Here is a 14,105-nt window from a genome sequence, read left to right as displayed (position 1 = left end):
GATTCAGAAATAACTTAAAAAAGTTAAATAGTGATAGAAGTATGAAATTTTCAACCAAACAAAATAATTGAAAATTAATATATATATATATATATAAATAAATAAAAGTATATATGTATGGATGTATCTGTGAGTCATTAATCATTATTTGTAATTATTATTGGATTTATGCTTTAGTGCATACAACTTTAAAATCAATCGGCTCAACAAATACATACTTCTCTCATTTTCCTTTCTCCATACTCAATTTTCTGATGTACTTAAATGAAAGAATTTATTGGTTAAACAAAATTATTAAATATTAGGAAACATAAGTGTGACTAAAATGTTTAACATGGAAGTTCCATTGACGAGGATCCAAAATGTATATGGTATGGAAAAATGTATTGTGGAACACAACAACACCTTATCAAGTATAAGAATAGGAAGTAGGTCAAAGGGTGTGAGGGGATTGAACCCGTACACTATCTCAAAAGGGGTGTGAGAAGTAGTAGAATTAACTACCCGATTATAGGAAAACTCAATGTGAGGAACCAAGTTTTCCCACACCCTTGGGTTCCCAGAAATAAGGCATCTCAACATTTGAGCCAAAGTCTTATTGACCACTTTTGTATGACCATCAGTTTGTGGGTGGCAAGTAGTAGAAAACAAGAGTTTAGTGTCAAGTTTAACCCACAATGTCCTCTAGAAGTGACTCAAGAACTTAAAGTCTCTATCAGATACTATACTTCTAGGAAAACCATGCAATCTTACAACTTCCTTGAAGAAGAGATTTGTGGCATGGTATAAAATGAGCCATTTTTGAAAAGCGATCCACCACAACAAAATTAGAGTCCGTACCCTTTAATGTCTTGGAAGACCTAAAATGAAATCCATAGAGATGTCTACCCAAGGCATGTTCGGGATGGGAGCCATGAGGTTGCACCTTAGACTTAGCCTTCCTACATGTTATGCATTTATCACAGAAGTTATGTACGAATTTGCACATGTGCGACTAAAAGAAAAGCTCATACAATGTATTTAAGGTTTTAGCTACCCCAAAATGTCCCATAAGACCACTCTCATGTGCCTCTCTAACAAGAGATTGCCTCAAAGACCCTTGAGGGACACAATTTTTTCCCTTTGAAGAGAAAACCATCATGTATGAAAAAAGTCTTTGTGTCCTCCCTTTGAGCACTCTAGATAGATGTGAGAAAAATCAAGGTCATCTTTGTAGATTTCCTCTATGTGATCAAAGCCCAAGTATTTAGTATCCAAAACATTTAGCAAGGTGTGCCTTCTTGAAAGAACATCCACAACCACATTAGCATTTTTTTGCTTATGTTTGATCACATAAGAAAATTGCTCAATGAACTCTACCCATTTGGCATGTCTCTTGTTAAGCTTTCTTTGGCCTTTCAAATATTTAAGAGATTCATGATCACTATGTATCACAAATTCCTTTGGAAAAAGATAATGTTGCCAATTTTGCAAGGCCTTAACAAGAGCATAAAGTTCCTTATTATAGGTTGAGTAATTGAGATGACTCCCCTTGAGTTTCTCACTAAAATAAGCTATGGGATGACCCTCTTGAAGGAGGATAGCCTCAATGCCTATGTTAGAGGCATCACATTCAATTTCAAATGTCTTAGTAAAGTTGGGAAGTGCTAAAATGGATGTCTTTGTCAATTTATCTTTCAAAATTTCAAAAGCTTTTTCTTGTTCTTGACCCCATTTAATCACCACATCCTTCTTTACTATGTCATTGAGAGGTGCGATAATGGTACTAAAGTCTTTCACAAACCTCCTACAAAAATTAGCAAGGCCATGAAAGCTTTGTACCTCATTAACATTGGTGGGTGTAGGCATTTGAAACTCACAACAAACCCAAGGAAGTCTATGTGATCTATTGCAAACACACATTTTTTTTTTCGGATTAGCATACAATTTTTCCTTCTTAAGGGTTTCTAATACTTGCCTAACATGCTCCTTATGGTCCTTTAAAGACAAGCTATAGATGAGGATGTCATCAAAATAGACCACTACAATCTTGGCAATGAAAGGTATTAAGACATGGTGCATAAGTCGCATGAAGGTGCTTGGAGCATTGGTTAAGCCAAAGGGTATGACTAACCACTCATATAAACCAAATTTGGTTTTAAAGGCGGTTTTCCATTCATCTCCTAGTTTAATCTGGATTTGGTTATAACCACTCTTAAGATCAATTTTGATAAATATTTGAGACCCATGTAACTCATCCAACAAGTCATCTAACCTAGGGATGAGATGCCTATACTTAATGGTGATATTGTTTATGGCTCGACAATTCGTACACATTCTCCAACTCCCATCCTTTTTAAGGACAAGAATCATAGGCATAACACAAAGACTCATGCTATCTTGGACCCAACCCTTAGTTATTAATGACTCCATTTGTGGTTGAATGTCCTTGGTCTTGGCTGGATTGGTCCTGAATGCTAGTCTATTTGGTAAAGAAGCCTCGGGTATGAAGTCTATTTGGTGCTCAATTCCCCTTAGAGGAGGTAATCCTTTAGGGGGATCTTGGAACACATCTTCAAACTCTTTTACCAAAGGGCCCAAGCACATACCGCTGACTCACTCTTAAGGGTTTTCTTTGGATAAGCTATGAAGATAGCTTTTTGAGAAAACATTACCTTTTTAACCTCTTTTGAAGAAATGAGAAGACTCCTCTTAGAACTCTTTTATTTTTATTTTTCATTTTCTCTCTTTTCTTTCATTTTGACTTGGTCCTCATGAACCTCTTTTGGTGAGAGAGATTTTAGTGTGACCTTATACCCATGGAAGGTAAAAGAGATTTTGTTGCTAAGGCCATCATGTAAAGTTTTCCTATCAAATTGTCATGGCCTACTTAAAAGAATGTGTGTGGCTTCCATAGGTACAACATCACATAAGACCTCATCCTTGTATTTACCAATTGAGAAGGCTATGATGACTTGTTTACTATTATTTCCTCCTCTCCACTTAGCCATTGGAGCTTGTAGGGCTTTGCATGAGAGATGGTGGGTAACCCAAGCTTGTCCACCACTCTTGTGCTTGCCATATTTGTAAAACTACCCTCATTCATAATTAAGGAACACAATTTGTCATTAATGAGGCACCTTGTGTGAAAAATGTTTTCCCTTTGACTTTCATCAAAAGGCTTTTGGACTTGGCTAAGCATGCGCCTCACTACTAACAAATCTCCCTCACATGGCATTTCATACTGCAATTATACAAAACACTATTAAATCATTTAAATTATAAATAAAATATTTAGTTTGTTTATTTTATCATAAAAAAACTGCACATATGATATTTTGATCATCAGTTTGTCCAGTGTGATATAGGTTGTCCATTGGCTCAATAGACTGTCTAGGGGCTTAACAAATCATTTACGTAGATCGTCTCGATCATCTAGGGTCTCATAAATCTCTTCCTTTTTTATGATAACAAAAATAACTTTCAATGAGTGCTTAGAACACATTTAACCATCAAAGCAACATTCAAACATTCAAACATACCAACCAAAACATACCAAAAGTAACAGGCGTTGCTTATTAATTTCCACCGCCTTTTTTACTTAATAAAAAAGAAATCTTAGCAAGAAATCTTCACTACAGATATGATCCTTAGAAATCATAGAAGTAGCAAAAACATTCTTCAATAAAGTAAAGAATCAAGAGAGATGTGAATGAAAATCCTTAAGATTTATCAAACAATAAGGTAACTTAAATCAAAAGTTGAATCTAGGGATATAGTTTTCACTAGATAAACTTTTCAACTCTTAGATGTTTTTATGGAAGCACCCTTCAAGTGGCAGTGCAAAACCTAAAAAGAACTTTAAAACTTTTTCCCAAGTTCCTTTATTGAAACTCGAGAGGCACTCTCCCAAGGAAGGTCCCTTGGTTTGAGAACCTAGGATAAGAATACTCCAATTTTTCAAGACTTTGAAAGAACAAGAAAATATGAGAAATGCAATTCATTTCTCATTCAAAGATTCAAAGTGAGTACAAGGGGTGAGGGGTAAGCCTCTTATTTATAGCTAGAAGAGCTTTATACACACAATGATCTAAGGGATGTGAGACTAATGGTGAAAAATTGTAGTTACATATGTGGATTTTTTACACTACCCATATGGAGCCCACATGTCTCACTTCTTTGATTTTCCAAGTGTTTATAAGCTCCAGAGTTCTTTTATACGTTGTCTTGGTCGTGTGCGTGTGTATGGGTCATGTGGACTCTCTCCTTGCCTCTCTAAATTAGGGTTTTGACTTCTCAAATAGAGAGGGTATGATGGAGATCAAGCTCAAGTGGACATGGAGGTCAATAAACAAGATCAAGAAGAGGTAGAGGCTCAAATGGAGGACGCCCACGGAGGTCAAAGCCCACCTCAAAGGCTTACAAGAAGCATGTTCAAAGCTTTAGGAGCCAGGGGACGATTATTTTCTCTTTTTGTAATTTCTCTGGTTGAAGGTGCTTAGAGGGAAACATTAGAAACCTCTATTGTTAAAGCATCTTTTAGTCTTTAGTTAGGAGCTTTAGGAAGGGGGGTGTATTAGTAGATAGGTGTAGAAGTAAATAAGGAGGTGCCAAAGTGAGAGAAGGGATCACACCTTCCTCATGTCTTGTTTTAGGCGTCGGTTGTAGTTGCTTTTGGGAGGGAATTTTGAATTCTCTTAGTTTGATTTTCAGCACCCTTAGGCTATAAATCTAGGTGCTGCCCTTGTACATTTTAGATTTGAATTTTAATTAGAGAAACTATACTCAAATTTTGAGAGAGCATTGAAGAGCTTTGTGCCTTCTTCTCTAGTCTTATCTTGATGGTTCCATGGTTACCTCAAGTGGCGGCTTGCACACTCATCTAGGAGTCTCCATCCTTCTAGTGGCGTGATCATCCAACCATACATCCATCTTCATGAGCTTTCTCCTCTCCTTCCTTCCTTCTCTTTTGTTATTCATGTTTGAAGCTTGTGTTCTTGTGTTTTGGTTCGGCTATTTTCTTTTTCCAGCAGCTGTTCTTCTTCTTCTTTGTTTTTGGTTTGGTGCCTTTTAATTTCCAGCACTTCTATTCAGTTTTCTTGTCTTTTAATTCATTTTGTTCGATTCATTGTTGTTCCTATTCAATTCTATTCGGTGCTTTTGCTCTTTCTCTCTTTTTGTTGGTTCAATTTGACAATATGTGGAACTTCCATATGAGTTTGGATTTGGTGCTAGTTTTGGTGAGTTCTTGACTTAGAACATTGATCCAATTCTAAGAAAAAGTGCCTAACTATTGTCCAACTCAAGTTGATTCCTAAGAATGTCAAGAATCATTCTCTTCTTTGCTATTGGAATCACATCAGGGTTGCATGTTGACTCCTTGAGTTAAAGCTTTGACTCCCAAGTCAAACCCTAATTATGTCCAAATTAAGCTCACTTATGTATCTATGTTTTTACATAACAAAAATCCTACTTTCTATACAATTTTCTACTTCTATTTTATTTACAAGGCTACACCTATACATTTTTACAAGACTAAGAAGAAGGAAAATATTTTTTCTTTCAAATGTTGATTCTTCCTCCGAAAGGCTTTATCTTCTCCATCCCTCTCAATCAACAATGTAGTGATTGGATGATCCTCAATCAGACATTCCCTCTTAAGAAGGATTTTTTCTCAGATCTGCATGATGCTCAGGGTTTGCCACCTTTATTAGTTCATTTTTTTTCTTCTAGGATCAAAGATCCATCTACATAAAATAAAAAACAAAATTTGAATGATTTTCTTTATTATGAAACCAATATTTCTAAAAAAGGATAAGTAAACATGATCCATTATGTTTTTTTTTTAAAAAATTATGAAAAGATATATGAGCCTTTATTTTAAAATCAAATATTTCTTCACTTTATTTTGTTCGTTTCCTTGTGCTGTGCAGGGACAAAACAATGTTTTTGATATTTTTGTATAGAAAAATTAAATTTATAACCTTCTGATCTTATAGTCAAAATCTTTTCTCATGATATCTACACAAGAGAAATGATGAATTAATCCAAAGACATTGCTAAAAAGATAAAAAAAAAATAAAGAAAAATATTACCCAAAATGAAGGATATGGAATCCTTAGTGAGAGGCACGCTAAGGAGAGGTTTGTTGCTTAGTAACAGGTGAAATTTTAAGGATCTCAATATCATTCTCTCTTCGACCTTAGAATGTACTTCACTCCTGATTTAAACTTATCTGGTTTTTGCCAGTAAAGAGGGAAACGAGGAGTATGGTCAGGGTAAAAGAATAGTCTCTTGTTGAGGATCTTTAAGGGAACACTTCAACTTAAAGAATTAACTTTTAAATTTTTTGAAAGATGAAGTATAAATAGAAAAAAAGCAGACCAAGCTGAGTACCATTCAGAGATATCCAACCAACCTCTGAATAGTGTTTCAACTAATCTAAATACATATTTTTTTAAAAACATTTGGGTCAATTTAAAGGTATCGACACAATATTAAGAAGGATGACAATATCCTACACTCAAAAAGAAAAAGATGAAAGAAAACATTGAACTCCTTAAATAAGAACTCATACACAAAAATGAAGTCTTCACCATTCATATTAGATTTCATGTATACCTTGTCCTTGGCGTTACACACCTCCGTGACAATGAACTCAACCATGTTATGAAAGCATATGGTAAAAGAAGAAACTAACTCCTCTACAACCTTTTTAGAGGTAAAATTAGAAGGGTGGGTGATAACTCTCAATTTTTCAATATTTTTCTAGACTAATTGTATTTCCTTGAGGTTTCTTCTATTCTTATTTTATTTTCTGTTTTTAGATTAGATTTTTTATAAAAACGTCTTTAAAATGACTTCTTGTAGCTTTAATATTTTACTTGAATTGTCTAATGTAATGTTTTGACCTTTTGAATAGCTAATTATGAACTCGACCATGTTATGAAAGCATATGGTAAAAGAAGAAACTAACTCCTCTACAACCTCTTTAAAGGTAAAATTAGAAGGGTGGGTGATAACTCTCAATTTTTCAATATTTTTCTAGACTAATTGTATTTCCTTGAGGTTTCTTTTATTCTTATTTTATTTTCTGTTTTTAGATTAGATTTTTATTTTCTCCAAAAAAAAATAGATTTTTTACAAAAACGTCTTTAAAATGACTTCTTGTAGCTTTAATATTTTACCTGAATTGTCTAATGTAATGTTTTGACCTTTTGAAGAGCTAATTTGGAGTTGGAATTGACCTAAGAATCGTGGAAGAAGTTGATAAAGAAGGGAGACCTAGAAGTCAAAAGCTAAAATGATGAAAAACTACAGAAATGAGCTTTAAAAGGTCGATCTTTCACTATAAATAGGGAGTAGACAGTCAACAGTAACAGTAATTGGCTCTAGGCGGTGAACAATGCTTGAAAAGATAAAGTTATAGAAGTCAATTAGGATGTGATTGAGAATTGAGGGTCATTAACTACCAAAGTTGAATCTCGTTCAAATGTAGAAAATCTATAAATAGAAATGATTACATAGAGAAAAAAGAAAGGGATAAAAATATATTAGAGATAGGGACTTAGAGAGTGAAGTAGATTAGTTTAGTTTATTATACTAGTTTTCTGTTTTTGACGTTTCAGTTATAATAAAAAGTTCTTCATTTTCTTCTACGCTTTTCTTCATTATTTCTTCTTCTCTTTACATTCGGTGTTTTGTAATCGTTGTTTGAAGTTGAATTTGATTTTAGAAATTGGTAATAGTGAAACGAAAATCATGTCAGATGATACTCTGTGTTAGTATTTTCTTCTTCAAAATATTTCCGAGAACTCTATTTTCAATTGAAAGTATTTTTTCTAAGAACATATAAACTTATTGGTTGTGTTTTCTTCAAGGACTCCAGATTTGGATCTCTTTTGAATTGAAAATGAAGATTCCTAACCATCATTTTTGTTCCCTAGTTTTCGTTCCATATTGACTAGCGACACAGTGGGTACCATAAGACCGAAAGAGGGAAGAGAAACAATCTTTTATTCAGTATCTATCTCCAATGGGAGAGAGTCAATACAACTCAAAGATGATTCATTTCCTCTAAGAGAGAAACATCTCTACTAACTAAAGGGCTATTTTCATAGGAAGAATAAGAAAACGAAGAAGAGGGGGCCATTAAAAACATACACAAAGGGTGACATGAACCTAAATGGAAATAGTGACGAATGGAGAAAAATTATCTCACAAAAGCTTAAAAAGTAAGAAGAATGTGAAAATATGAAGGAGGGGTATAGTCGAATATAAAATTAATTAAGCATTTCAAACGTTTCACATTCCTTGCAAAACAAAAGACCCAAATGTTGTGTCCTAGGACAAAGTGACATAAAAAGATGAAAAATTAAATGTAATGCATCGTAAAATGAAATAACTCATCACATTACAAGTAAATTTCCCCATAAATGTTTATTATGAGTAAAAATCTTTCATAAATGCGTATGGGCAACAACCCTATGAGTAAAGCATATCATATGACATACATCGAGTACACCTTGATTAGAGAAAACTTCAGTCCTTGATAAGGTCGTAAAGCTTCAACTTATAAAACGGTTGTGAAAATGAAACCTTGGAATTAGTTACTTAAACTTAAATTGAGTTTGATAAATACAAAAACTCGTTCATCCACTTAATATATTAATATGTTCATCTGCACCTTATTCATGGATTTCAAACTTGGGAGTCTGGTGTACTATCGGACTTTGCAAATATTGGTAGATATAATACCCACTTCCAAATAACTCGAATGTATATATAACGAACTTGGTTATAATTGATCGAACGGAACCGCTTGATAACCAACTCATCTTAACCACTTTTGGATACTTAAAACCTACGTCGAAAGACCTATAAATATGCACTACTACTCACTTAATTTTCTCATTTATTACTTATATCAACACTTTTAAAAATTTCTCTAACATTTACTAATTTTAGCGTTTGAAAAATATTCTGTAGATGAATCTTCATATTTTTCAACAAGTTCAACAACCACTTTGCAAAAAAACCAGCTCGACTTCTCAAAGTTTTCTCAATCCACACCTCAGACACTTTTCGTTCGATCTCGATAATAACAGATAAAAAAAAAAGAACTGCATAAACCTCTTAAAATGTTAGGCCTTGTTAGCTAAAGTAATATATATAATTGTGAACAACTTCTTAGCAAGAGCAATGTGAGATATATATAAAAGACAAGACCCAATAGCTTTTCTAGCCAACCCATGCCGAGTACGTTCCACCCTTTTATTTTGATTCACTGTATACTTATAGCGTCATGCACGAAAAGCCAAGCTTTATATATATATCTAATGGACATTGAGGTAGCGACAATCCTTTCTAATTTCTCCTTGATCCCCTGTTAGAGGATTGGTCTCAGATAACAATTGAATGGCCCTTGAGAACTGCTGGTGGAAATATTCATTGTCATTGGCCATCTTTTGGACGTAAGGTGCTGTTCTTGAGTCAGTGGCAAGCTCTTCATCCACAGTGAGGAGACCCTTGTGTTGCAAGATGTTCTTGTAGTAGTTGTTGTCAATGATCATGGGCGTTTTCAGGTCATTTCTTGAATACAAGACAGCCTTTGGATCAGGATTGGGTGTTGGACAGCGACGTTTCAGGTACTCAGCATGTGCAGGATCAAGTGTTGTGTCAACAGTAGGATACAATCTGTGTACAAGGTTCACGCAGTGAACTCTTCCCACTGAGTGAGCTCCTGAATCAATCAACAAATAGTTTTTCTTTAACCAATATATATTATCTTAATTCAATTTTTTTAATTGATTGTACTTTTCTATAATATTATTTTTCTCCTTTAGTTTTATTGGCTTTGAGTTGGTTTCTGCCTAAAAGGTTAGGCATGAGTCCATATATTACTTCTTAAGTATTAGTTTCGTTCAAGTATAATAACACAGGGAATGTTTTATACCTAATAGAGCGACTGTGGCTTCAATGTCAATGCCAATGGCTTGAAAACGTGACAGCACTACGGAAATCGAATCATTGTGGTTTGGAATCAAGTCTTTCACCTCCTTTGCATAGCTTTCTTTGCTATCCCTTCGCCCTGTCTTCATTTCAATGCTTGGTCCACCCAACTGACAAATCATTACAGACCACATATTCTCAATTAACTCTCCCCAGAAAATCTTTGTCCTTGATGCATTAAGGACAAAAAATTAATAAACAAACAAATTTGCATCAGAAGTTACAACTAGAATAATATGCCACTCCTAAACATTATGATGAAACAGTGAACTGGGGTAAAAAATATTGACAATCACAGACCAAGGAAATGCCATCTCTAGCAGATAGAGCAACGATGTCAGCGCATGATACAGTCAAGGGACATTCTTCTTCAACTGCGGCTTTAATGGTGTTCACGTACTTGAAGTTTCTCATCCCAAAGCTCCTCTCCGATGTCTGCTCCGAAACTAAAGTACCATGGCGCGGCGTCTCTAAAAGTAGTGATGCATCGCATGACTGCATCAGAACAGAATTCACTTCAGTATACGTATATTGATATTTTTGAAAGCAGTGTCATCGAAATATTATTTGTACATATTTGTTTCTGACCTGAACGACGCAATCATGGAACAGATTTCTAACCCAGGAAACGGCAGTGTTTCCATGCTTCTGATATAGTTGTGTGACTTGTTGCTTGATGATGTCTTCTGCTTTTGGGCAGCTTTTAGAGTAGTAATTCAGCTGAAGTTGGCTTTTGCCTATATAACATGATATATAATATGATGCAACAAAAATTAATGCAACTTCAAATCACATTATACTTAAAATATGAGAAGGATTCATCTATATTGAATCAATGCTCCATCATTGAATTTTGATAGAACATAATTGAAAGGTCTGACAATAATTTGCCAACAAACACATTATATATTGAATCAATGCTCCATCATTGAATTTTGATACTGAAAGGTCTGATAATAATTTGGCAACAAACTCATTTCAATGTATATTATATTACATCTAGAGAAAAACCAAAAGATAAGCAGAATATTAGATAGTCAGCATACCCAAATTGAAGTGTGCTAGAAGCAATAGAAGGAGGAAACAGATGTTTGAAGGAGGGTTGGTAATGGTGGCCATATCTATTAGGTTGATTTGGAAAAGATGAAATTTGGAAGGGTTTATATAGATGAGTTATTGAATGCAGTAGGCAATGAGTTTGGGTTTGGAAGAGTAGAAGTGAAGGCTCTGGTCGGCTTGTGTGCATTCTCCACTACGCAACTTTCTTTGACCTTCCATCCACGCTCATGGCCCCACTCCAACGCTACACTCTGCTGCAACTAGCACTTATATTATGCATCAGGGGTGATACTTCCACAGGCATAGATTAAAATATATTTACTATACAACCTATAAATTAATATTTTTTATTTTTTAACTTCAAATACTAATATATATTATTCTATTATTAATTGTTAAGTGGGTGGAATTTGTTTTGGGTGTGAGTGTCAAAATATAGTTTTCCTAATACATGTTAAGTACATATATTATCATATTCATATGAGAAATAATACGTTGATATCCTTGAAAAAAAATAGACTTACCTTATAATTAACCCACCCACTCTATAAGATAATAATCACTACTAAAAATTTATTAAATAAAAACTAAATAAAAACAATACTTATTTATTATATTAACTAAATTAGATATTATTTTATAAACTAAAAAATTATTAGTATTTAAAGTAATTTATATTATTAATAAATAGTTTTAAATTAATAGATGATTAGTTACCATGACTTTAGCTACTGACAAGACAATCATGAAATAAAAACCAATTTTAGAGACAAAAAAAATTAGTTGCTATAGTGACTAAATTAGAGAGATCATTTTACGGACTAAATAATTTTTTGTTTCTAAATTAGTTTCTATTGTTATTAAATGGTTTATAAATTGGTATCTAATTAGCAACCAAGGTTTTTGCTACCAAATTTAGAATCTAAATAATTAGTAGTTAAAAACTTGATTGCTAATTAGATACCAATTTAGAAACTATTTAACAATAATAGAAACTAATTTAGAAAACATTTTTTTTAGTTTCTAAAATGGTTCTAGTTTAATTACTATTGTAACTAATTATTTTGGTATATAAAAATTTATTTATATTTGATGATTTTCTTGTAGTGTAATTATTTAGATTCTAAAGTTGTTAGTTAAAATTTTAATAAAAACTACTTTAGAAACCAATAAGTTTTTTAGTTTTTAAAATAATATTTAATTTAATTTAGTCAATATAAAAATTAATATTTCTTGTCTTCAAAATTATTAATTTATATTTATTAATTTTCTTGTAATAAATGTATATTAAGATTTTAAATAAAAATAAAATAAATGTATATATGTATTTTATTTAGTGGGTGTAATAAGGAATATTATAAATCACTTCATATAAAATAAAGAACAATTTTAGCAAGTAGAAGAAAAAGGTAATGATATAAAGGAAGTGAGAAAAAATCAGAAGCAAATTTTCTGGGTTGAGAGATGCTAACGTTAGAGACCGGATTTGATATGTTCCCAAAGTTTATCGTTAAGGCCGTTTGATTATGATGTTTCTCAATTTCAAGCATTGTGATTTTCTGTCAATTATTGCAAATAAACATTGTTGTTATCTACTTAGACAAGGGAAAAGGTTATAATGAATAAATAAATATGTTACTTAAAATGCGTAATTTGTTTTCTTTCAAATAGAAAAATGGATGAAGATGTACCTGCGTGCGTCATTCAAATTGGAAAAAAATGTTTAGGTCATAAAGCAATATTTGTAATTGTACATAATACAAAAAAAAAACATAATACAATTATTAGGTTAGTTGGCAAAGATGATATGCAGATCTGCATGAACAAAATATTAGGATATATAACTTAGACTTTTGGGGAAGGGTCTGGTTGGAGATGCCTAACCCTAAAAGCATCATTTAATAATTTAATTTATTCTTGAGTGGATAAAGCTAAAATATACAATTATTTGATTCACTTTGAATACTTTATAAGAAGAAAAAATTGGGTTTCCCATTTTGAGCTGTTAAGTAGAAATAATATAACAATATAGAGTTGAAACATGAGAATAATTTAACAAAAAAAAAAGGAGTTGAATTTGAACATTTGCCAACTAAGCCATCTGCCTTACGAAAGAACCAAATATTCAAGAATTATAATAAGTTAAAGAGGAAAAATAATATTAATATTTCATATAAAATAATTTTATTATGTAGTTTTAATTTTTATCTACTAGGAGAAAATGGGGGTATTATATCGAAAAAATAATTAATAAAACTTGCAAAGTTTGAAATACAACTATAAGAAACTACAACATGAAGAGTAAAAGAGTTTAGAAAGGGAGAAGAAAGTAGAAAATGAGAGGGAGATGATGGCCTCTGAAATTGGAATACCATGTCATTCATCATTGTTATTAGTGGTATTAATTATATTCCCACAAACTGAAAACAATTGCGAAACGCCTGGTTGTTATTAAACCATGTAAGAGGAAGCACCAACCACAATTCTGCGGCGGCTGTGGGATCATATGCTTTCATTTGTAACACCAAAGCATGTTTGTAGTTACAACTTTAAAAATAACAGATTTTTAGTTTAAAATAAAATAACAGTCTTTTAATAAGGTTGATATACTGAATATGAACCGTTTAATTACTCTCATAATAACATTTTTAGGACCGATAGGTAAAACCGAGAGGTTATGCCGAGAACGGTATATATAAAAAAAATAAAATAAACATACATATATAATCACTGCAGCAAGACCTAAATTAATGGGTGTGTGATAATAAAGTGGTGCAGAAAGAAAGGTTCAAATAAAATATAAACTCAATAAGAAAACCCTATAAATGTAAAACTGTTTCTGACTTTGGCATCAAAGCGCCTTGCAAGTACACACACTCATCCGTGAGGAGAGAAGCCGAAAGTCCAACTAGGAGAGAAGCCAAAAGTCCAACCAAGAGAGAAGTCGAAAGCCCAATAACCGAAAGATCAGTAGGAGAAGACCATTGTCAACTTGTTTGAGTGTTCTTGATCCCTTTTGCAAGAACATTTTGACGCCCACCGTGAGGCCGAGAGAT

General features: G+C 32.9%; 1 protein-coding gene across 1 annotated transcript; it reads right to left on the bottom strand.

Moving 5' to 3' along the window:
* Window positions 1–9,132: 9,132 nt before the first annotated feature.
* Window positions 9,133–11,292, bottom strand: LOC137828879 (Peroxidase superfamily protein). Its single transcript, XM_068635621.1, has 5 exons — window positions 11,037–11,292; window positions 10,579–10,727; window positions 10,291–10,485; window positions 9,935–10,100; window positions 9,133–9,721 (listed from the first exon to the last, which is right to left on the bottom strand). Exons 1-5 carry the CDS (start codon window positions 11,107–11,109, stop codon window positions 9,315–9,317), a joined length of 990 nt encoding a protein of 329 aa, XP_068491722.1. The 5' UTR covers window positions 11,110–11,292; the 3' UTR covers window positions 9,133–9,314.
* Window positions 11,293–14,105: the final 2,813 nt, after the last annotated feature.

The sequence above is a fragment of the Phaseolus vulgaris genome, chromosome 7 (assembly GCF_051622355.1).
Source record: "Phaseolus vulgaris cultivar YP4 chromosome 7, ASM5162235v1, whole genome shotgun sequence".
NCBI lineage: Eukaryota > Viridiplantae > Streptophyta > Magnoliopsida > Fabales > Fabaceae > Phaseolus > Phaseolus vulgaris.
The sequence above is the reverse complement of the archived record's forward strand: the minus strand, read 5'-3'. Positions and strand labels throughout refer to the sequence as shown.

Coding starts and splice junctions, on each gene's coding strand:
- LOC137828879 (XM_068635621.1), bottom strand. CDS start 11,109: ATGGCCACCATTACCAACCCTCCTTCAAACATCTGTTTCCTCCTTCTA. Junction 10,101..10,290: donor CTAGAGATGGCATTTCCTTG/GTCTGTGATTGT, acceptor ATGATTTGTCAG/TTGGGTGGACCAAGCATTGA. Junction 9,722..9,934: donor AGCCACAGTCGCTCTATTAG/GTATAAAACATT, acceptor TGATTGATTCAG/GAGCTCACTCAGTGGGAAGA.